The sequence below is a fragment of the Puma concolor genome, chromosome C1 (assembly GCF_028749965.1).
Source record: "Puma concolor isolate L17-30 chromosome C1, mPumCon1.1.hap2, whole genome shotgun sequence".
Classification (NCBI taxonomy): domain Eukaryota; kingdom Metazoa; phylum Chordata; class Mammalia; order Carnivora; family Felidae; genus Puma; species Puma concolor.
Genome location: NC_141674.1, coordinates 111898107 through 111920002, shown reverse-complemented (window position 1 = coordinate 111920002; position 21896 = coordinate 111898107). Strand labels below are relative to the sequence as shown.

Genomic DNA, 21896 nt, shown 5'->3' with positions numbered 1-21896 from the left:
GGGGCTTGAACTCATGGACCGTGAGATCATGACCTGAGCCGAAGTTGGACGCTTAACCGACTGAGCCACTCAGGCGCCCCTGCAGTTCTTTTTTAATTTGGCTTCCATTTTTATAAAATTGTACAGACATACCGTTTAAAGAATCAGTTTCCCACTGCCTCTTCCCCAGAGGTGACCACTGTCAAGCCTGCTATTGATTCTTGGGTATTTCCCTCTGTGTCTGGAAAGAACAGGCTCACAGTGCTACTGGAGTTTTTGGGTTCAGGCATCATCGATGACTGACTTCCTGACATGTAAGAAAGGCCCTAGCTCCATGAGCCTACCCCCCTCCGGGCACTCACAAGTATGCTACTCATGTCTCTGTCCTCCCCAAATTGTTAAACCTAGCTTTGATCAGATCTGCATATTGAGTTTACTTATTTTATCTAAGTAAATGCTACCCTGAAGTGAGCCAGCGTACTCTAAGCACCGTGCTTTCCTTTGCTAGACTTTGTAATTGTCTTTTCCCCACCTGCTAAGGTTTCTGTGTATTTTTCATGCCTTTAACACCCCCACTTTCTCCCAGACATGTCAGTCTTCTCTCAAAATGTTCTGACTCATCAGGAGGTCAACCAGTTTCATCCTCAGAGGGAAATTTTTCCCAGAGTTGCTGACTTGTGATATCTAGACTATGTCTTGTATTTCTGAGGCACACATCTTGACATCATCTTGGGAGCTCCTTCACAGCCAGTCTGAATATGCCTTTTGTCTCTCCTTTGTACTGACTCCCTACTCCTGGACCTGAGGTCTTTCTCTTGGATTACTCCCTCATTTTGATCTAGCACATCCTGCAATAGCTTTCTGAGAAGGAGTAACAACTTGCATATCTAAAATACATTTATTCACATGTGTCAGCTGGGCATGGGATTCCGTACTGGACAGAATTTTCCCTGAGAATTGTGAAGATGTTTATTCCATGTTGTCTTCTGGCTTCCAGCATTACTGTTGAGAAATCTGACACCATTCTCATTTTTTTTAGCATAATGCAACACAATTGTTAATTTAATTTTTAATATTAAATTAAATTAATTTATTTTATTTTATTTTTTTAATTTACATCCAAATTAGTTACCATATAGTGCAACAATGACTTCAGGAGTAGATTCCTTAATGTCCCTTACCCATTTAGCTCATCCACCCTTCCACAACCTCTCCAGTAACCCTCTGTTCTCCATATTTAAGAGTCTCTTATGTTTTGTCCCCCTCCCTCTTTTTATATTATTTTTACCTCCCTTCCCTTGTGTACATATGTTCTGTGTCTTAAAGTCCTCATATGAGTGAAGTCATATGATATTTGTCTTTCTCTGACCAAATAATTCTGCTTAGCATAATATCTTCTAGTTCCATCCACATATTCGCAAATGGCAAGATTTCATTCTTTTTTGATTGCAGAGTAATACTCCATTGTACATATATACCACATCTTCTTTATCCATTCATCCATTGATGGACATTTGGGCTCTTTCCATACTTTGGCTATTGTGGATAATGCTGCTATAAACATTGGGGTGCACGTGTCCCTTTGAAACAGCATACCTGTATCCCTTGGATAAATACCTAGCAGTGCAATTGGTGGGTCGTAGGTAGTTCTATTTTTAATTTTTTGAGGAACCTCCATACTGTTGTCCAGCATGGCTGCACCAGCTTGCATTCCCACCAGCAGTGCAAAAGAGATCCTCTTTCTCCCTATCCTTGCCAACATCTGTTGTTGCCTGACTTGTTAATGTTAGCCATTCTGATGGGTGTGAGCTGGTATCTCATTGTGGTTTTTATTTGTATTTCCCTGATGATAAGTAATGTTGAGCATTTTTTCATGTGTCAGTTGGCCATCTGCATGTCTTCTTGGAGAAGTGTCTATTCATGTCTTTTGCCCATTTCGTCACTGCATTATTTGTTTTTTGGGTGTTGAGTTGGATAAATTCTTTATAGATTTTGAATACTAACCTTTTATCTGATATGTCGTTTGCAAATATCTTCTCCCATTCTGTCAGTTGCCTTTTAGTTTTTCTGATTGTTTCCTTTGCTGTGCAGAAGCTTTTTACTTTGATGAGGTCCCAATAGTTCATTTTTGCTTTTGTTTCCCTTGCCTCTGAAGATGTGTTCAGTAAGAAGTTGCTGCAGCCAAGGTCAAAGAGGTTTGTGCCTTGCTTTCTCCTATAGGATTTTGTTGGTTTCTTGTCTTACATTTAAGTCTTTCATCCATTTTGAGTTTATTTTTGTGTATGGTGTAAGAAAGTTGTCCAGGTTCATTTTTCTGCATGTCGCTGTCCAGTTTTTCCAGCACCACTTGCTGAAGAGACTGTCGTTATTCCATTGGATATTCTTTCCTGCTTTGTCAAAGATTAGTTGGCCATATGTTTGTGGGTCCATTTCTGGGTTCTGTATTCTGTTCCATTGATCTGAGTGTTTGTTTTTGTGCCAACCATTCTCATTTTTGAGCCTTTGTACAAAATCTATTTTTTTCTCTCTGAAAGCTTTCATGATTTTCTCTTCGTCCCAAGTATTTTGAAACTTCATGATCATGAGTGTCGATGTGGATCTATTTTTATTCCTTGTACTATTGACTGAACTTTCTTCCCCAGTTTTTTTTTTTTCTAGAAGGCTTATGGGAATAATATTGTATCTTCAAAAATGTTTGTTACCTTTATACAGGAAGGACGATTTGGCTGGGTAAAAAGTTACTGGATTTCTTTTTTCTTTCTTTTTTCATTGTGGTAAAAAAAAAAAAAAATGCCTAATGCTAAATTTACCATTTTTAAGCACACAGTTCAGCATCAAGTATATTCACATTGTTGTGCAACAGATCTGAGAACTTTTTTTTTAATTTTTAAAAAATGTTTATTTATTTTTGAGAGGGAGAGAGAGACAGAGTGTAAGCAGGGGAGGGGCAGAGAGAAAGGGAGACACAGAATCAGAAGCAGGTTCCAGGCTCTGAGCTGTTAGCACAAAGCCAGACACGGGGCTCGAACACATGAACCGCAAGATGATGACCTGAGCTGAAGTCAGCTGCTTAACTGACTGAGCTACCCAGGCAGCCCCAGACCTAAGAACTTTTGATCTTGTAAACTTGGAATTCTGTGTTCACTAAACACTATTTTCCCTCATTCCTCCTCCAGCCCTTGGCAACCACCTTTCTATTTTCTGTTTCTGTGATTTTGATTATTTTAGATACTTCTTTTTTTCTTAAGGCTTATTTACTTTTGAGAGAGAGAGAGAGAGAGAGAGAGAGAGAGAGAGAGAGAGAGAGAACAGGGGAGGGGCAAAGAGAAAGGGAGACACAGAATCCAAAGCAGGCTCCAGGCTTTGAGCTGTCAGCACAGAGCCCGATGTGGGGCTTGAACCCATGAACTGTGAGATCATGACCTGAGCCAAAGTCTGACGCTCAACCATCTAAGCCATCCACATGCCCCAACTCTTTTAGATACTTCTTATAGTGGAATCATGGAGTATTTGTCTTTTTGTGACTAGCATATCTCACTTGGCATGATGTCCTTGAGGTCCACCCATACTGTACCACATAACAGGATTTCCTTCCACTTTGAGGATATTCCTTTGCATGTATACATCACATTTTGTTTGTTTATTCATATGTTAATGGGCACTTGGATTGCTTTCACCTATGGCTATTGTGAATAATGCTGCAATGAACATAGGAGTGCACATATGTCTTTACAATCCTTCTTTGAATTTCTTTGGATGTACACTCAGAAGTGGGATTGCTAGGTCATATGGTATATACATTTTCACTTTTTTGAGGAATCTCCCTATTATTTTCCCCAGTGGCTGTACCAGTTTACAATCCCACCAGCAGTGTATAACAGTTCCAGTGCCTCTAACACTTGATGTTTTCTGTTCTTTTGGTAGTGGCCATACTAATAGGTAGGTTGCTCTTTTCTTGAGATCTTTTAGTTGTTCAGCTCTCTATAGGATTTGAATTTGTCCTGAACTTTCTCCTTAGAAGTGAACTCATCTTTGTTTTCAAAGCTCAAAAACCTTTACTAGTATATGTCCTGGAGCTGATTTTTCTTTGTCATTGTATCCTGGTACCTGATGTGCTTTCAATCTATAGATGCAAGGTTTCTTTAATATCTGGAAAGTTGTCTTGAATTATATCTTTAAATAATCTTCCTGGGTTTTATTTCCAGTTATCTTCTTTGGGTGCCCACGTATTTTTGTCCATCTTCCCAATCTATCCTTTTCTTCCTAATCCTCATTTAAAAAATTTCTCTGTCATTCAGCTCGTCCTCTCCTCCTGTCTTCAGTGATCTTTACTATGTTTATAGCAGTGATTGTTTTTCTGTTGTTTCCAATTCTGCTTTCATTCCTGGTCCATGTTATCTCTTCCATTTCTTTTTTGAGGTTTACCAACTCAATTCTCATCCCTTTCACTTGTCTCAGCATCTAATTTCTGAGCTCTTGCTTCTGATCTACTCTTCAGTACATTTTTGGAAACTATGGTGAAATACTTGGCCACAACTTCCACTGTTCTCTGAGTTTTGTTGGTTTGTTTGTTTTTCCTGGTATTAGTCACTTGCTCCTTTCCTCCTGTTGGATTTCAGTATCTTTGTATGTAGACCTGTGCTGGTTTGGGGATTACTCTTCTTTGAATGGGGTGAGCTTTCTTGGGTCAGAAGGAAGTTCATACGGGTCAATGCCATGTCACAGGCTAGCAGAAACCTATGAGATTTTAGTCTTTGCTTCTCCTCACCCAACGGGTTTTGGTCCTATAGGGCTATTCACAGGGCAAAGACTCTTTTTCCACCTCACGGTGGGACTGTTTTCCTGCAAATATGGCTTGTCTGTTTCCTAGAACCAAGGTAGGCCAGAGAATCTTCCATTGCTACCTCCCACTGCCATCCTGGCAAGAGCAAGAGAGAGTGGGAAAGGAGAGAGGGAATAAGAAGGAGAGGGAAAGAGGAGGAGGGGATATGAAGAGAGCATTGGAAAAGACGGCCCCCAGGAGAGGTAAGTCTTGAGCAGGAAAGGGAACATGGAACAGGTGTTTGACCACTGTCTTCTCTCTTCTGTCCAGGGTGACCATGTGTGGCTGAACCCCCTCCCTGCCAACAAGACCAGCGTGGCTATTGGGTGCATCATCAAGGAAACAAAGCCTGGCAAGATCTTGGTTGAAGATGATGAGGGCAAGGTCAGTGTGGCCAGGCTCTTCAGGGAGGCTGGGCCCTCTCAGCCCCACCCCAACCCCACCCCTCTAGGACCCTGAGCCCCTTTCCTCTTCTGTCACTGCTCTCCAACACCAGGGGTTTCAGAGCCCAGATGGGGGGAAACCTACCCAGTAGAACAGACCACAGTGGGGTCCTGTCATGGGGGACATCATGTGTCTGTCTTGGGGAATGTTTCTATAATGAAAGAGCAAGGAGTGAGTAGGTAGATGGAAAACTAGGCCAATTAAGGGAAGTAGGAAATAGGGAAGTGAGGAAGGGGCTGTGACAGAGAGGAGAGGGTGGCAGAAAGCTGCTTTGCCAAGTAAAGGAGGGTAAGCCTGGAGACCAGGAGGAGAGAAGGAAAGGTGTTCTTTGAGGAGAGGAGGGCCCCAGAATGTGAGGAGGAAGAAGACGAGGCTCAGCTGGTACTGAACAGAACAGCCCAGGTGAGAGAGACGTGGAAGCTGGGGTGGCCTGCAGGGTTGCAGCTCAGCCATCTGGGGGTTGGGGGGTAGCGTCAGCCAAGTGTGGTGCCATGAGGAAGGGCATGCAGGGCTAGGGGTCCAGCTCATCCCTTCAGTCCCCCCTCAGGCAAACTTCTTTGCTGAGGTGATGCAGCATGGGGTATGTGGAGACTTGGCCTCCAGGGAGAAGTTTCTAGGCTATGACCTGTAAGCTGCATATTAGGGGGCCAGTAAAACATGAATGATTATATCTTCCATTTGCAAAGTGATGTTTTACAGTTTACAAAGCACTTTTACTTGCATGCTTTTATTCCAGCCATCTGTGAGGCCCCCAAGTGATCCTGCCCCTGATCTCAATGACAGCCAAATCTGACTTCTGGCTACAAGCTACTCTGACCCTGGTCTGAAATTCACCATTAGCCCTGGCTTCACACTGACCCCTGGCTTCACACAGATGCCTGGCTTCACACTGACACCTGGCTTCACACAGACGCCTGGCTTCACACTGACACCTGGCTTTACACAGACGCCTGGCTTCACACTGACGCTTGGCTTCACACTGACGCCTGGCTTCACACTGACCCCTGGCTCTAGACACGTCCTTTCTCCAACTGCAAACTGCCCCGATCCTCCCTCAGGTTTTCCTTGACCTCAGCCAGAGACTCAGGCCACCAGGTCAGCTGATGTGCTGAGAACTTGGAGAAGAGGTGCAGTGGTTTGGCCCATGTGGAGGCCACCCCTCAGGGGAATCTGTGCCCTTTGTTCCAGGAACACTGGATCCGAGCAGAGGACCTTGATACCCTCAGCCCCATGCACCCCAATTCAATGCAAGGTGTGGACGACATGATCCGCCTGGGGGACCTGAGTGAGGCAGACATGGTGCACAATCTCCTGATCCGTTACCAGCAGCACAAGATCTATGTGAGTCCCTGTTTCCACCCCCTGCTCAGGGGGCTTGGTCCATGTACACTGACCTCCTGGCTGGGGAAAAAAAAAAAAACAGGCACCAGAGGTTTGGAGCCAGGCACACCTGGTTCAGTCCCCACCCACCCACCCCCACCCCCGCCCTCACTGTGTGAGGTGGGCAAGGAACTTAACGCTTTTCCTTGGCATCATAATACCTTGCAGTCTCAGAAAGCTGACAGGCAGCATGCCAGCACAGTCCCTAGCACACGGTAGGTGCTCAATTAGTGCTGCCCCCCCTTCATCTGTGGCTGAGTGGAAGGCCTGCTCTGATGGCCAAGTGGACCAGAGTCCAGGGGGGGTGGGCATAGTCTTATATTCCTTCCTAGGCATTTGGCAGAAACAGGGTCACTAGGCAGCAGACCCCTGCTCTCTTGTGAAGTGAGTCCTGTGATGGTCAGGAGGGCCGTGCAGATTGATGTGGGTCCTTCTCCCAAAACCTGGCAGTGGATGGGAGGCTCACCCCAGCCCTAAGCCTCATATTCTCCTTCCAATGCGATTTTCCCAGAAGACCGAGCATTCAAAACTGGCTCCAGCCCCGCCCGGAGTGGGTGTGGCCTATGAAGTCACTGCCTGCCTGGGCCTCTCCTAGTTCAAGGTGGCTGGTTTGGCTCTGAGCAGCCCTTCAGGGATGAGTGAACAGGGGACCCCGAAAAGAGGGGAGGGCTGGTCAGGAGAGTGAGGAGGCTCTGTGGTGGAAGCGGGCAATAGAATACACTGAGTGCACACTGGCTGAATGTGATTCAGAGATCCTGGGACTGATAATGCCAACAAGCTAAAGTGAATTACAGTTTATCCTTTCCAAAGAGCTTATGCTTGCATTCTTTTATCTGGCTGTCATAGTCCTTGGAGTCAGAGACATTAAACTCTCCATTCCTAAAATGAAAATTTGGATGTGGATAATCATGTGACTTGATGAGGTGGCTCTCCCTGTCCCATTCCCAGGACTAGTGGGGGCTCCAGATAACCAGGTGGTCCTGAACGGGGTCTTAGGAGGGATCAGTGGAGGCTACGCTTGTTGACCAGCCTCATGTGGTCAGGTGAGAGGCAGGTGAAGTCTCACTTCATAAATTCAGCCCACTTTTATTGAGCCTTCTGAACACGAGACAGAATGCTAAACATTTAACAAAGACCTCATCTAATCTTCCTGTGAATGTACTCACCCCCAGCTTTTGTTTGCGGTGAACATCCCCATCTTTCCAGCTGAATGTCTTGTCTCCCTGGCCCAGAATCAGACTCCTCTTCCCCGCCAGACTCAGCCAGTCCTGGTAGCCCTCAGCAGGCCACACTCAAGGTCAAGGTCAGGGCCAGGCAGATCTGGCCTTCAGAGCAGAGAGCACTAACCACCTGTTCCCTTCCCCAGACATACACAGGCTCCATCCTGGTGGCCGTGAACCCGTTCCAGGTGCTGCCCCTCTACACCCTGGAGCAGGTGCAGCTGTATTACAACCACCACATGGGTGAGCTACCACCGCACGTCTTTGCCATCGCCAACAACTGCTATTTCAACATGAAGAGGAATAAGAGGGACCAGTGCTGCGTTATCAGGTGGGGGGGGTCAGACTCCCCATGTCCCTGGGGAATCACATGGGCCAGGCACTAGTTTCTAGTAAAGCAGGGAGCATCCCCTCTCCCTAAACTTCTCCAAATCAGCCTGCCTACAAGTCCTGTTTGATTTAGGGGCTCCCATTCAGCTGCACACAGCCTCCTCAAGGGCACACATCTCACCTACACCTGCTCCCTACTGCCCCTCCACCCTGACAGGTCCCTCCAGGGCTTCCTTCCTTCAGAATCAGCTCTTCCACTGCATCAGCAGGGCCTGCACTGCCCCAGCCTTCGTGAATATTTCCTCAGACAAGGAAGGAGAAATGGGGATGGGCACTTTTAGAAATGGGACCCAGGATGGCTTCTTGGGAACACAGGGGTCAAATAGGTGATGTCTCACACACACACACAAAAATCTCTGGGCAGCCCTCAGGTGAGGACAGGGGTAGCAGCAGCTCCAGTGGGCAGCTTTCAGGTTTCTGGGGCCCAGGAGGGACATGTCCTCTTCCAATCCAGGTCCTGACCCTGCTTCAGAGGCCCTCTGCCTAGCCTGGCCTCCCTGCTTCCTGCACAGGCCCTCCTGAGGGAAGGCAGGGAGAGAGGGAAAGGAAGGGGGAGGGGGAATTTGGCTCAGGGCACATTGCTTGGAGCTACAGTAGAGCCATTCATTCATTCATTCATTTGAGGGTCCACTGTGCTCTGGTTGCACACCTGTTCTGTACTAACATGGGGAGACAGCAGCAAATGAAAGGGACTAAAATCCCTACCTTATGGAGCTTACATTCTAGAAGGGGAGACAGACAATAAATAAGCCAATTTGGGGGGGGGCAGCAGGTAATGAGAGCTTTGAAGAAAAGCATTGTAGGGAAAGAGGAAAGACAGTGATGGGCTGTTGTTCTAGAGGGAGGGCAGACCAGGCACAGCCTCTCTGAGGATGGATGTTGGAACAGAGACCAGAATGAAGTCCTATAGCAAGAGATGATCACATTTGCTGTTCTCAGCAGCACTTTGAAGTCGATCTTCTTATTCCTGTTTTACTGTTGGGTGGGAAACCTCCCACCAGAGAGGCTGAGATCCTTTCCCAGAGACACACAGCTGCTAAATAGGGAATTCTAACCCAGGACACTGGAAAAGAAGACAGAGAGGTATCCTGGGGTGATTTCCACTTTTCCAGAAGTGAATGGAATTATGTGCCAATGAGGGCTGGTACTTTGTCTCCCTCTGGGGCTCTGCCTGTCTGCTCTGTGTGCTCCCCATCTGCCCCCGCCCCCCCCAGGACTAGGCAGACCAGCCTCACTGCAAGAGTCTGCCCATACTGCCCAAGAGCTGGGCCCCACGCTGGCCAGGAAGCTCACCAGGCCGGCCTCCACTTCCAGGACAGCAGTGCCTCAAGAAGAGGGTAGAGTACCCCGATCTGTGGCTTTTTGTACGAACAGAACCTCACTCTGAGCCAAACTTCCTTCTCCTCTTGCCCTCCCCTCCATGAAGGCCATGAGAAAATCATCCCAGCTCTCCCCTCAGCATCCCATCTCTGCCTTGGAGGGTTGTTTGGGGAGCTGGTGTTTGCGGTGAGCAGCAGAGGTCTGCTGATCAGACTGACTCAGCAGGCAGTGATTGTGACATTTTGATCAAAACTTTTTTTTTAATTAATATTTTCAGAGGAAGCAATATTTGTCTGAGATTTGTTTCAAAATAGGACAGGGTAGGAAACAAAATTGGCCAGGAGTCGAAGCTGGGAATCGGACTGTGGGAGTTCCTCATGCAAACTGTAAAGTGCAGGAGTCTCCTGGGGAACTTGTGAAAGCCTGGATTCTGACTGAGGGGACCTGGGTGGGCCTGGGAGTCTGCACTTATGATCAGGTGAGAAGAAGTGCTTTCATTAGCAAGACGCTATTCAGCCCCCACTTTTTTTTTTTAAGTTTTTCTTTAATGTTTATTCATTTTTGAGAGAGACAGAGAGAGCAAGCAGGGGAGGGACGGAAAGAGAGGGAGACACAGAACTTGAAATAGGCTCCAGGCTTTGAGCTGTCAGCACAGAGCCCGATGAGGGGCTCAAACTCACGAACCACAAGATCATGACCTGAGCTGAAGTCAGACGCTTAACTGACTAAGCCATCCAGGCTCCCCAAGCCTCCATTTGTAATGTTTGACATTTTCCATAATAAAAAGTAATTGATACAAAAGTGATATTCAAGCCTCCATAACAGTAATATTAATCCTATTAACCTGAGTGTGCTATGTGCCAGATTTGAGTATATTTTTAATTTAATTCAACTCCTTAAGAAACTTTTAAAAACAAGTTTTCATATCTCACCATTATGAAATTAATATATATTCACTATGAAAATTTTACAAAATTTCAGAAAAATATTGTTGGAAAAAATTGCTAGATACTTCTGGAAGAGACAGCTTCCCCTACCCCCTTGGTTACAATTATACTGAAGACAGTGGACATTTGTCACTTTACTGTACCTAATAGGCATTGCCCACATTTACTGAAAGCCCCATATAGACTTGGTTCTAGTGTTCTCTAACTGGAGGGACCATAACTAATCACCCCCACTTTATGGTACTTCTGATTTTCCACAATGGTTCTTTTTTAAGATTTTTTTTTTTAAGTCATGTCTACACCCAATGTGGGGCTTGAACCTACAACTCCGAGTCACAAGCTCCACTGACTGAGCCAGCCAGGTGCTCCGGATTTTCTGCAATTGTGATGATAAATGAATAATACTTTAGTGAACAGAGAGCTTTGTGGAGAAAGCTTTTTCTGATTTTAGGATTGCTTTCTTAGGCTCAAGGCAGGGTAATTCTGAAGGTTTTTGATACCTATGCTGCATTGCTTTTCAAAAGGACTGATGCAGTCTCCCATCTGGCCAACATAAACTCACTGCTCACGCAGAGGATATTACAACAAGACATTGTGCCATCTGGTCCCATTCATTCATCAGTAGTTACTGAGCACTGGGCCGGTGACACTGGAATGAACCAGATACAACCATGCCTGCAAGGAGCTCCCATCCAAGCAGGGCAGAAAAGACGAACTCTCCAATAACCAATACAAAGTAGACAGCTGAGACCCACAGGGCGAATGTGGTGAGATTTGTGCACAGGGGTTTGGGGGAGAGGGCATCTTTGTTCAGACCAGAAAGCAGTCCTGTGGTGGGTCTGCAGAACAGTTAGGGGTACTGAAGAAACAGCTGGTTTATTGACTGATGCCCTGTGTGCCCTCTTCACAGTGGTGAGTCTGGGGCAGGTAAGACGGAGACCACCAAGCTCATCCTGCAGTTCCTGGCCACTGTCAGCGGCCAGCATTCATGGATTGAACAGCAGGTCCTGGAGGCCAACCCCATTCTGGAAGGTAAGTGGGCACCCTCACAACTGGCCCTCCTCCCCAGGCCCTGTAGGCTGGAAGCTTCCTGCCAGGAGGTGTCCATGGGGAAGGACAGGATGGGCCATACCCTTTCCATGACTCAGGTTCCCTCAGGACAGGAAAGACCAGCACGAAGTAGATGGTAGTGTGGGGGCTCCCAGGAAGCCAGAATGGGAAAGACTGATGACCTTGTAAACAAGCTTTCTTTAAGCGTGTTTTTCACGGGATTGAAACAAGTATTCCTTTTAAATAAAGGCTGTGGGATGAAATCAGTTTGGCAAATGCTGGGTGTGTCTGCTTGAGCCACCAGGGAAGCAGTTGCTAAGCCTGTGTCAAGACTGTCTGTAAGAGGTCTATGAGGGGTGACCCTGCAAGATGAAGGGGGAGGTGGCAGGAACAGACAGGAAATGTCACCCAACTGGGATGCCCATAGGATACTCAGGAAAGGGAAGGTGGAATTGGCAGGATGAGGTTCACACTACACACAGATCTGCCCAGGTCTTGGTCAGCCTAAGGTGGAGCCCAGAGCAAAGTGCCTATATGAGTGCCCTGCACTGGGCACCGTGCCAGGCCTCAGCGTCCCCTCACTCATTCTCTGGTGGGGGTTGCCCAGAGATGTGGACCTCAACCCCCCAGTACCCAGCCATGGTCAGTGGGTTCTCTCCTGTTTCTTTGTAACAGAGAGATGTTTTATATACAAAGTTCATCTATAGTTTTATGAGTTTTGACAAACTCAGTCAGAATGCCCATCATAGTCCTGATATGGAATGTTCCTATCACCCCAAAACTTCCCTCGTGGCCTCTCTTCCCAACGCCAGCTTTTGGCAACCACCGATTTCTCTTTTCTCCCCTGTAGAGCTGACCCTTGAATAATGAGGGTTTGACATGCACAAGTCCGCTGTGGATACATGTGGATTTTTTTTTTATAAATACAGTACAATGCTGTAAATATATTTCCTCTTCCTTATGATTTCAATAACATTTTCTTTTCTCTAGCTTAACTTTATTGTGAGAATACAGTATATAATACATATAACTTACAAAGTATGTGTTCATCGACTGTATTATTGGTAAGGCTTCCAGTCAACAGTAGGCTATTGGTAGTTAAGTTTTGCAGGAGTCAAAAGTCATACATAGATTTTAAACTGCACGGGGAGTCAGCACTTTATCTTTTCCGTAAAGTTATATAAATGAGATCAAATGGTTTGCAGCCTTTTGGGGCTGGCTACCTTTTTTTTTTTTTTTTTTTAACTTTTATTTATATTTGAGAGACAGAGCATGAATGGGGGAGGAGCAGAGAGAGAGAGAGGGAGACACAAAATCCAACGCAGGCTCCAGGTTCTGAGCTGTCAGCACAGAGCCTGATGCGGGGCTCAAACCCACGAACTGTGAGATCATGATGTGAGCCGAAGTTGGATGCTCAACTGACTTGAGTCACCCAGGTGACTCACATCATGGCTAATGATGTAGAGCATCTTTTCATGGGCTTATTTCCTATCTGTGTATCTTCTCTGTATGTGTTCAAATCTTTTGCCCATTTTTAAATTGTTTCCTTATTAATGAATTGGGAGCTCTCTATATATTCTGGATTCAAACCCCTTATAAGATATGCGTTTTGCAGATATTTTGCCCCAGTCTGTAGTCTGTTCCTCCGTTCTGACAGTGTCTTTCAGAGGCCAGATGTTTTAGATTTCGATGAAGTTCCATTTATCTTTGTTTCTCTCCTTGACTATGCTTTCAGTGTTGTGTTTAAGCAATCTTTGCTCAACCCAGAGATTTTCTTCTACATTTTCTTCTAGATGTGGTGCAGTTTTCGGTTTTACATTTAGATCTGTATCTATTTTGTGTTCATTTTCTCTATAGTGCAAGGTCTGAGTCGAGTTTCTGCTTTTTTCTTTTTTTTCCTTCCCTTTCGTTTCTTGTTTTCTTTCATAAGGATATCCAAGAATTTCAGGCCCATTTGCCAAGAAGACTATTCTTTTTCCATTCAGTGGCCTTTGCACCTTTGTCCAAACTCAGTTGATCATACATGTGTGAGTCTGTTTCTGGATTCTCTATTCTGTTCTATTGCTCTCTCTGACTACTCTTTCACCAATACCACACTGTCTTGAGTTCTGAGCTTAGTCAGTTTTTCAATCAGGTAGCACACATCCTCCAGTGTTGTTCTTTCCAAACTTGGCCATTGTTGGTGGCCACATTTACTTTTCTATATACATTGTAGAATCAGCTTGACAATTTCTACCAAAAAGGGCCGACATCAGGTTTTCTCGAAGAGAGATTGGCCACTGGGTTGAACCACACAAAGTAGGTTTCTGAAGCATAGTTAGTCCTTATCAGAGCCTCTGCTATCTGTCGGGATTCCTCAAGGGGGAGAGACCAAGGACTCTTTTTCCTTCTTCTCTTGGGACTAATGATGGATGGTGGTATTTTCAAACTGCAACCCAACCCACAAATGAGTCTTGAAATCAGTCTTTTAGGACAAATTATAAATTAAAAAAATTTTTTAATGTTTATTATTTTGAGAGAGAGAGAGAAAGGAGGAGAGGAGAGGAGAGGAGAGGAGAGGAGAGGAGAGGAGAGGAGAGGAGAGGAGAGACAGAGCACAAGCAGGGGATGGGCAGAGAGAGGGAGACACAGAATCCGAGGAAGGCTCCAGGCTCTGAGCTGTCAGCGCAGAACCTGACGCGGGGCTCAAACTCACAGACCATGAGATCATGACCTGAGCCAAAGTCGGATGCTCAACCAGCTGAGCCACCCAGGCACCCTGGTCTTTTAGGACAAATTAAATAGCATAGAAAAGAAAATACCCCAGTGCACAGCTCTTGATCAGAACCAGTACTGAATATCTTCTTTTAATTACATGTACAGGTGGGGGTGTGTATTCACTGAGACTCATTTCAAAGGGTCTTTCTTATTGTGGGTCATGTCCGAGAAGCTCGCAGAAACAGCTCTATAAAAACGCACCTTCAGTCATGCTGCAATCCAAATGCCTTCTGGTGTGACCCCCCATCTGAGCCTTGTCCCTGCCAGCTTGCCCTCCCAGCCCCTGCCCTTCAGCCTGAGCAATCTTTCCAAAATGCAAATCTGTTCCCACACTCCCTCAGAAGGTTTCCTGCCTCCCCCATCACCCACAGATTAATTCCAAACATCTTAGCCTGGCATTCAAGGCTCTATGCTACTAACTGGTTCCGTCTGTCTTCCACTGCTTTCCTCTATATTTTATGCTCCAGCCAAATTTCCCGCTCTGTGAGCACACCCCATGCTTACCGACACTTGCACCTTTACTTGCACTTTGTCTTCCCCTCAGCACACTCTTGGCTGCCACCACCCTCCAGTGCAATGCTACCCAATCCTTCAACTCTGGGCTTAAGAAGCTTTCCCAGATGATCCCACTAAAAGTAAATTTCCCCCTCTCTGCTCCCATCATGGGCATCACCCTCTGACCTTCAGCCTTCGGAAATGCCAAGACAATCCGAAATGATAACTCAAGCCGCTTTGGGAAGTATATCGACATCCACTTCAATCCTAGCGGGGTCATCGAGGGTGCCCGCATTGAGCAGTTTCTCCTGGAGAAGTCCCGGGTCTGCCGGCAGGTGAGGACTCCCTCTGCTGCACTGGTCCTGGGGAACCTCCGCCCACCCCAGGGCTGGGAGTCGGGATGAAGAGGCTTTTATGACAGGTTCCCTTCCATCACTCTCACGCCTCTCCAGGGACAACCCCCTCCCCGCCCCCGCCACGGACCTTCAGAGGTCTCAGTCTGTTGCCACTGTACTTACCCTGAGATGGGCCAAGGACCCCTAGAATTGGGTAATGATGGTCCTTTCCCAGTATTCAAGAAGAAGAAATCATAGGATTTTCTGTTTTGAATTTTCCATCCACATCATGTTCTACATTGTTTGGTGCTTACTACTTACCTCTCCTAGAATTAATTCTAAGGCCAGGCCAGTCCTGAGCTAAGGATCTGGATCCTGGCATCACTCCCTGGCTTGCGACTTAGGCAAGCTGACCTCGGGGCTGGGAGGAGCAGTGGAGATGCAGGGAAGCCCCTGGGAGCCAGGAGTTTGTGAAGAGTGGCCTTTAGCCCAGGGCTGTGGGCAAGAGCTGACCTTGGAAGCCCAAGATGGGGACATCTGCCCAACCAAACGTCCCTCAGGTCAATGCCAGAGCCACATCTGGTTGACAGACCTTGGAGCAGAAGCTGGGACAGGGCTGGAGGCGGCTGGGTGGCCTGGGGGTGGGGGATGCTTACAGGCTCTCTGGACCGCCTGCCCCACCAGGCCCCCGAGGAGCGGAACTACCACATCTTCTACTGCATGCTGCAGGGGATGAGCGCTGAGGAGAAGCAGCTGCTAAGCCTGGGGACGCCCTCCGAGTACCACTACCTGACGATGGTGAGGCCCACCCCCCTCTCTCCACCCCGCCCCTGCCCTCCCTGCCCACCTCTCCCTCCCCATGCCTGACAGCACTGCCCCACCCAGCCTCCCAAGAGCAAAAGCAAGAAGAGGAAGGAAGGCTGGTTCCTGCTACACCTGGGGTTTGCAGCCACAGAAAAGCCCTGCGGCGGGGACTGAGGGCTCCCTTTTTCCATCCTCCACTCCAGCCTTCTGTTTTTGTGACTGTCAAGGCCTTCCTCTTGCTCATGTGTTTCCTCATTTTCTGTGGAACTCCTAGTCCCTCTCCACGAACCTCAGCTCTCTCTGGTTCCAGTGGTCAGAGGCCCTGGTGGTGACGGAAAGTCGTAGCCGCACCTCTCCTTCCTCGATTTCATCCACCCATTTCCAGTCGTCCATCCTTGTAGGTAAACTTGAACTCCAGCAAAGCAGGGAGTTGCTCTTGCTTTGGGCTGCACCCCCACACCTGGAACAGTGCGGCGCACACAGCCATCTGGCCCGTTTGTTGAGAAGGGGATGGCGGAATTCTGCCTCTTGAATCTCCTCTGCCTAGCCCCTCTCTCCTACGTTCACTGCCTGAAGGCCTTCCTCATTTCTTTCCCAGATCACGGTGGTAGTTTCCTCCAGCATCCTCCCGTCACCAGACTTGACCTCTAGTCTATCATCCTTTCTGCAGACCTTCCTTCCACGGTGCAAGTCTGACAGATCCCGTCTCTGACTGCCATTCCGCAGGGGCCTCCCTGTGGCTCCTTGGCGTGGTTTCCAAGCACCTCCAGATCCTCATCATCCCTCCACTTCTCCCCATATAACCCCTGCTTCCTTGCCAGCCCTGCCGCTGCCTCTGCAGCCTAGCTCCAGCTATTCTCTGCCTACACTGCCCTCTCCCTGTGGTGCTATGAAGCACAGCATGTGCTTTCGCCAGGAAGCTTTTCCCCACTTCTCCATAGGGTTGTCCTAGCCCTCTTTGGTCTCAGCAGCACCTGTAACAGCATATGACACCATCATTTGCTTCCTGCCTCCCTTCTTGGATGCACGGCATCCCACACAGGGCCAGGCCTCTCCATTTGTGAATTCCCACCAAGTAGCACAGGGCCTGGTACATGGGGCGCTTTGGAAGGTGTTTGTTAAAGCATTGAACTCACAGGATTCCCCAGGGATGGGTGACAAATAGGGGCTCAAAGAAGCTCAACGGTTTGGCTGAGGCCACACAGCTTCCAAGTGCCATTGCTGGCTGCTGTGTCTATGTTACCATGATTCTGCCTCTGGAAATAATTCTGTGTATTTTCTGAGCTGGAGCCTCTCCAGCTAGCCTCTCAGAGTCCACCTAGAGCCTGTGAAGTGTCACTTCTTAGGGGCCTTTGGCTGAGTCCCTGACACATCTCTGCCTTACTAGCCCTGTGATGGAGGAGGTGGGGTGTGGGGTGGCCCCCAGAATGCTGAGGTGCCCAATCTTGCAGGGAAACTGCACCTCCTGTGAGGGTGTCAACGACGCCAAGGACTATGCCCACGTGCGCTCTGCCATGAAGATTCTCATGTTCTCTGACTCAGAGAACTGGGACCTCAGCAAGCTGCTGGCAGCCATTCTCCACCTGGGCAACGTGGAGTTCATGGGTAATGCTGTGTCCGCTCAAAATGTACCCCTGGGGAGGAAGACTGGAGGGACTGGAAAGGAGGAGGAAGAAGTCTTTGGGAGTTCTCATATAGTCTAACCCTGTCCTGGGAAAATGCATTGAAAATTGTAGCTATGATTTTTGAGGTCTCACGGTGTGGCAGGGAAGATGTCAAAGCTTAGGGCCCCCTGAAGATGAAAACTCTGATCAGTCCCCCAGTTTTAGCTGGGACCCTACAGGGCTACCCCCTGAGGATAAGGGTGAACCAAAGTAAACAGAGTCATGCATGAATGTACAAGTCCATTTGTAGGCATCTGGGTGGTCTGGGCACTAGGGTGACCTGGCCCGTTAGTGCCTCCAAGCATCTGATGGATCCTTCCTTCTCGGGAGGAAACTAGCACCAATTTTGATTACAAACTATTCCTTTAAACAATTTTTCAAACACAGCATCTCACATGCAGCTGGGGATAGATAGGAGTGAGGAAACAAGATATTGTGAGTGAGAATCAGCAGAGATAACAGACAATAGAAATAGAGCCACAAAGACTTCAGATGTTTGGGTTATTGGACACAAACCATAAAGCAGCTATGCTTGCTACGTTCAAGAAAAGAAAAAGCCAAGCTTGAAAATTTAGACAGGAAACTGGAAATAGAAAATGTGACATTATAGATTTTAAAAGGAACTTTGTAGAAATTTTAAAATTAAAAAAAAAAAGACCAAAATGCAAAATGCATTTTAAAAGGAACTTTGTAGAAATTGTAAAATTAAAAAAAAAAAAAAAGACCAAAATGCAAAATGCAGAACTCAAAGGATGGTTTTAACAGCCAGTTTTATATACACGGAGAGGGAGTGTGTGGGCTGGAGGAGAAGCTGGAACACAGCATGGAGATACAGAAGGATGGAAAATATATAAGAGAGAGTAGGAGATGTGAAGGACACAGTGAGAAGTTATAGCACATCTTTAATTGGTGTACTAAAGGAAAAGAGAGAAAGAATGGGGCAGAGGCAACGTTGGAAGCAACTATGGTTGGTTCTAGAATTCATGAAGGACACTGATTCACAGAACAGTGAGGAAAGGACAGACTTTTCAATAAACTGTTGGATGTCCATGTGGAAACAATGAACTTGGACCCCTCTCTCACACCATATAAGGAAATCTACTCCAGGAGAGTTGTTGCTCTGCCCGTGTGATCTATCCACCACACTGGCACTTCTGCTGGTGACAGGTGGGTGCTGACACACACACAGGGGGCATCAGGACCTGGAAGAGTATTACAAATGCGGTGTTGAGGACATGGGACCAGGCACAAAAGAATGCAGGTCTTATAGATCAGACGTTCGATTAGATCACACTTAACAAAATTTAAACACAGGTGAGATTAAATGCTGTTAAGGACTCATATTTAGGTAGTAAAAGGATGATGGAAAGCAAGGAAGTGGTTTCCATTAGTGAGTGGGGAGGAACGTGGTCTTAGCAAGAAAGGACCATGAGAGCTTCGGATGTTGTCCAGGCTTTGTATCTTGGCAGTAGTAGTGGATACACAGTGTTGACTTAATCATTATTTATTATAACACGCCTTGGGGTTCTATACACTTTTTTATGTGAATGCTTTATTTTATAATTTTTTCAAGTTTAAAAAAGAGAAAATATATACATACAGAAACGACACTTCCCCCCCTCCCCCACCCCCAGCAGCCCTGACGTGGAGGTTGCCTCAGAGAAGGGGATTGAGGCTAGGAGGGGCTGGTCAGGAAACCTCTGCAAGGGGACTGGACCTGGCTTATAGTGACACTCTGTGGATGTCCGCTTATTTGAATGAATAAATGATGCCTGGATCTCCATGGACAGCAGAGTGGATTGAAGGGGGCTGATGGCTCATCTTTCTCTTTAGTAGACCCCATCCTGCCCACACCAGCACCAGCCTTCTCCCTCCAAATAAGCCCTCTTTTCTTCAAACTTCACTTTGACCCAGGGCTACGACCTCACTGAGTGGAGGGGGAAGTAGTCTGTTACACTCCTTCACAGCTAAGGGGCTGGTAATCACCAGGGACATTGGCTCCCGCAGAGAGGGCCTGGGAAAGGTGGTGCCCCACATCCAGGAACAGTTGCTCCTAATAGGTGGACCTACGGCTGTCCCAGGCCAGGCACTACTGGGACCCCTGATCCATCACTTCGGCTGCCTTGCCAATCCAGGTTACTGCTTCTCTCCATAGCTGCAGTCTTCGAGAACCTGGACTCCTCTGATGTGATGGAGACGCCTGCCTTTCCCATCGTGCTGAAGTTGCTGGAGGTAGGCTGGCCATTGGGTCTGCCAGCTTCCATTTCTGTGAGGGGCCCCAGGGGTCTGGGCTCACAGCCACCTGACTCCTGATTGTCATAACACTTCCCAGGCTCCCACTCCTTCCCCCCAACTCCTCTCCCAGACTCTCAGCTCAACCCCTGAACCCATCTGGCTCTGCAGACACTGGGGGTGGGAAGCAGTGTGAGCTAATCTTTAACAAAATGATCAGTCCAGCTTTAACACACATCTCTTCCCTCTTCCCCATGTCCCCCCTGCTCTTCAGGGGCCTTCACTCAGCATCCTCACTCCCCACCCCACCCAGTCCCCAAGCTCCCCCCACACGGTCACATGGCCCAGTGCCCTTACACTGGACCTTCCCTGCCTGCCTCAATAAGCCCCTGCCTTCCGGAGTTGTGCTATTCTGGGAAAGTGGAGCCTCACTTGGAGGAAGGATGGCAGGCCCTGGCTGGAGACACATCTCTGCCCTGGGAACATTATAATTTCCTTCATGTCACACCCTGTTGACAGTTCTGGTGGGAAATTAATAGAATTGAAGCAAGCAAACAAACAAAGCAATCACATTTTGCTGCTAATATTCTTAATTTGTTCAGGGTTCTTAGAAACTTTGGGTTCTTGCTGGCTCAGTCTTCCCTGCATGGTGAGAGGACTGGCCCATCCAGAATCCTCCTGTTCCCTTAGGCCTTCAGCCCCCAGGCAGGAATGGCTTCAGTTGGGGTCCATCCAGATGCCAGTCACCTGGCCTCAGAACTCTCCCCGCCCACTGTTCTCCAAGGTCTGCTTATGGCACCAGCCCCTTCCCCGGCCCCCAGGAGACCAGCACACAGCTGGTAAACCAAGCAGCCAGCATGCCCAGGACCCATCCAGGTTGTGTATCCTTCCGGAACACTCTAACACCCCAGTGTTCAGACTGATGCTGGGCCTGGGCCCGCCCAGGGACCCTGACTCTGGTCTCCGTCTGGCCCAGCCCTCTTGCACAGCCCCATAGGCATCTCCCACCATCAAGCCTTGGGCCTAGGGTGTTTGGTCATGGAAGAAAACAAGACTAGGTAGGTCAGAGCCAAGGAGCCAGGCCCCGCCGCATCGGCCGTGATGCCAGGCCTCACCTGCCTTTCCAGGTGAAGTGGCAGGCACTCCGGGACTGTCTGATCAAGCATTCCATCATCATCCGAGGGGAGTTTGTCACCAGGCCCCTGAACATCACCCAGGCTGCAGACCGGAGGGACGCCTTTGTCAAGGTACAGAGCTGGGAGGAAGGGGCCCCCGTGTCTGTGTGTTGAACAAGGCTCCTTGCCCTGCTGGTGGAGAACAGGAAAGAGCGGCAATGGCTGGGCTGGTCCTGACTGCCAGTCACCTGCCAGGTGACTGTGGGCTTTCTAGCCTCTTTGGGCTTCGGGTTCTTGCCTATAAGTAGGGATAACACCCCTCAGCAGGTCCAGGATATCCAGTGTGGGTACAGACTTTGCCGGTGAACTTAGAGATAAGGGCCAGCCTTCCTCTTATGCTTCAAAGCCTGTGGGCTTTCCCCCATGTCTCCTCAGGGCATTTACGGGCACCTCTTCCTGTGGATTGTCAAGAAAATCAATGCTGCAATTTTCACTCCACCTGCCCAGGACCCCAAAAATGTGCGAAGGGCCATCGGCCTCCTGGACATATTTGGTTTTGAAAATTTCCAGAATAATAGGTATGAAGATCTCAGTTCGCCTGCTTTCAGAGAATGGGAGATCGGCTTGGGTCCTGTCTAGCTAAGCAAGCTGGAGGGTAACCCTTCCTCCCCCATGGGACTGCTCTGCAGGCTGGATGTGTCTGCAGTGAGATGGTCTGTGTGCCTCCCCCTGACTCCCCCTGCACATCTAGAGAAGGCCACATAGCTAAAGGCCTCCCCAAGAGTCGGGCTGCAGCCCAGCATCTGTCACCCCTCTTGAGCCATCTGCTCTCCTAATGAACTGAAGTGAATTATCACGTGAGGCAGGGGTGAACATGCAAATTGCTAACCCTGATCCAACTGCTTCATTGGTGGGATACCCTACTAGTAACGGGGAAAGGAA

The 21896-nt window shown here is 47.9% G+C and overlaps 1 protein-coding gene across 1 annotated transcript in view; it reads left to right on the top strand.

The window, feature by feature from the left end:
* The window catches only part of MYO7B (myosin VIIB), an 84263-nt gene that overhangs the window by 15826 nt on the left and 46541 nt on the right, over nt 1–21896 (top strand). Inside the window, exons 3-12 of the mRNA XM_086718318.1 lie at nt 5072–5185; nt 6434–6586; nt 7992–8176; nt 11413–11534; nt 14997–15139; nt 15824–15937; nt 17395–17548; nt 19763–19839; nt 20967–21086; nt 21390–21532. Of these exons, the coding sequence (XP_086574444.1) occupies nt 5072–5185; nt 6434–6586; nt 7992–8176; nt 11413–11534; nt 14997–15139; nt 15824–15937; nt 17395–17548; nt 19763–19839; nt 20967–21086; nt 21390–21532 (1325 nt within the window). The remainder of the gene's footprint in view (nt 1–5071; nt 5186–6433; nt 6587–7991; nt 8177–11412; nt 11535–14996; nt 15140–15823; nt 15938–17394; nt 17549–19762; nt 19840–20966; nt 21087–21389; nt 21533–21896) is intronic.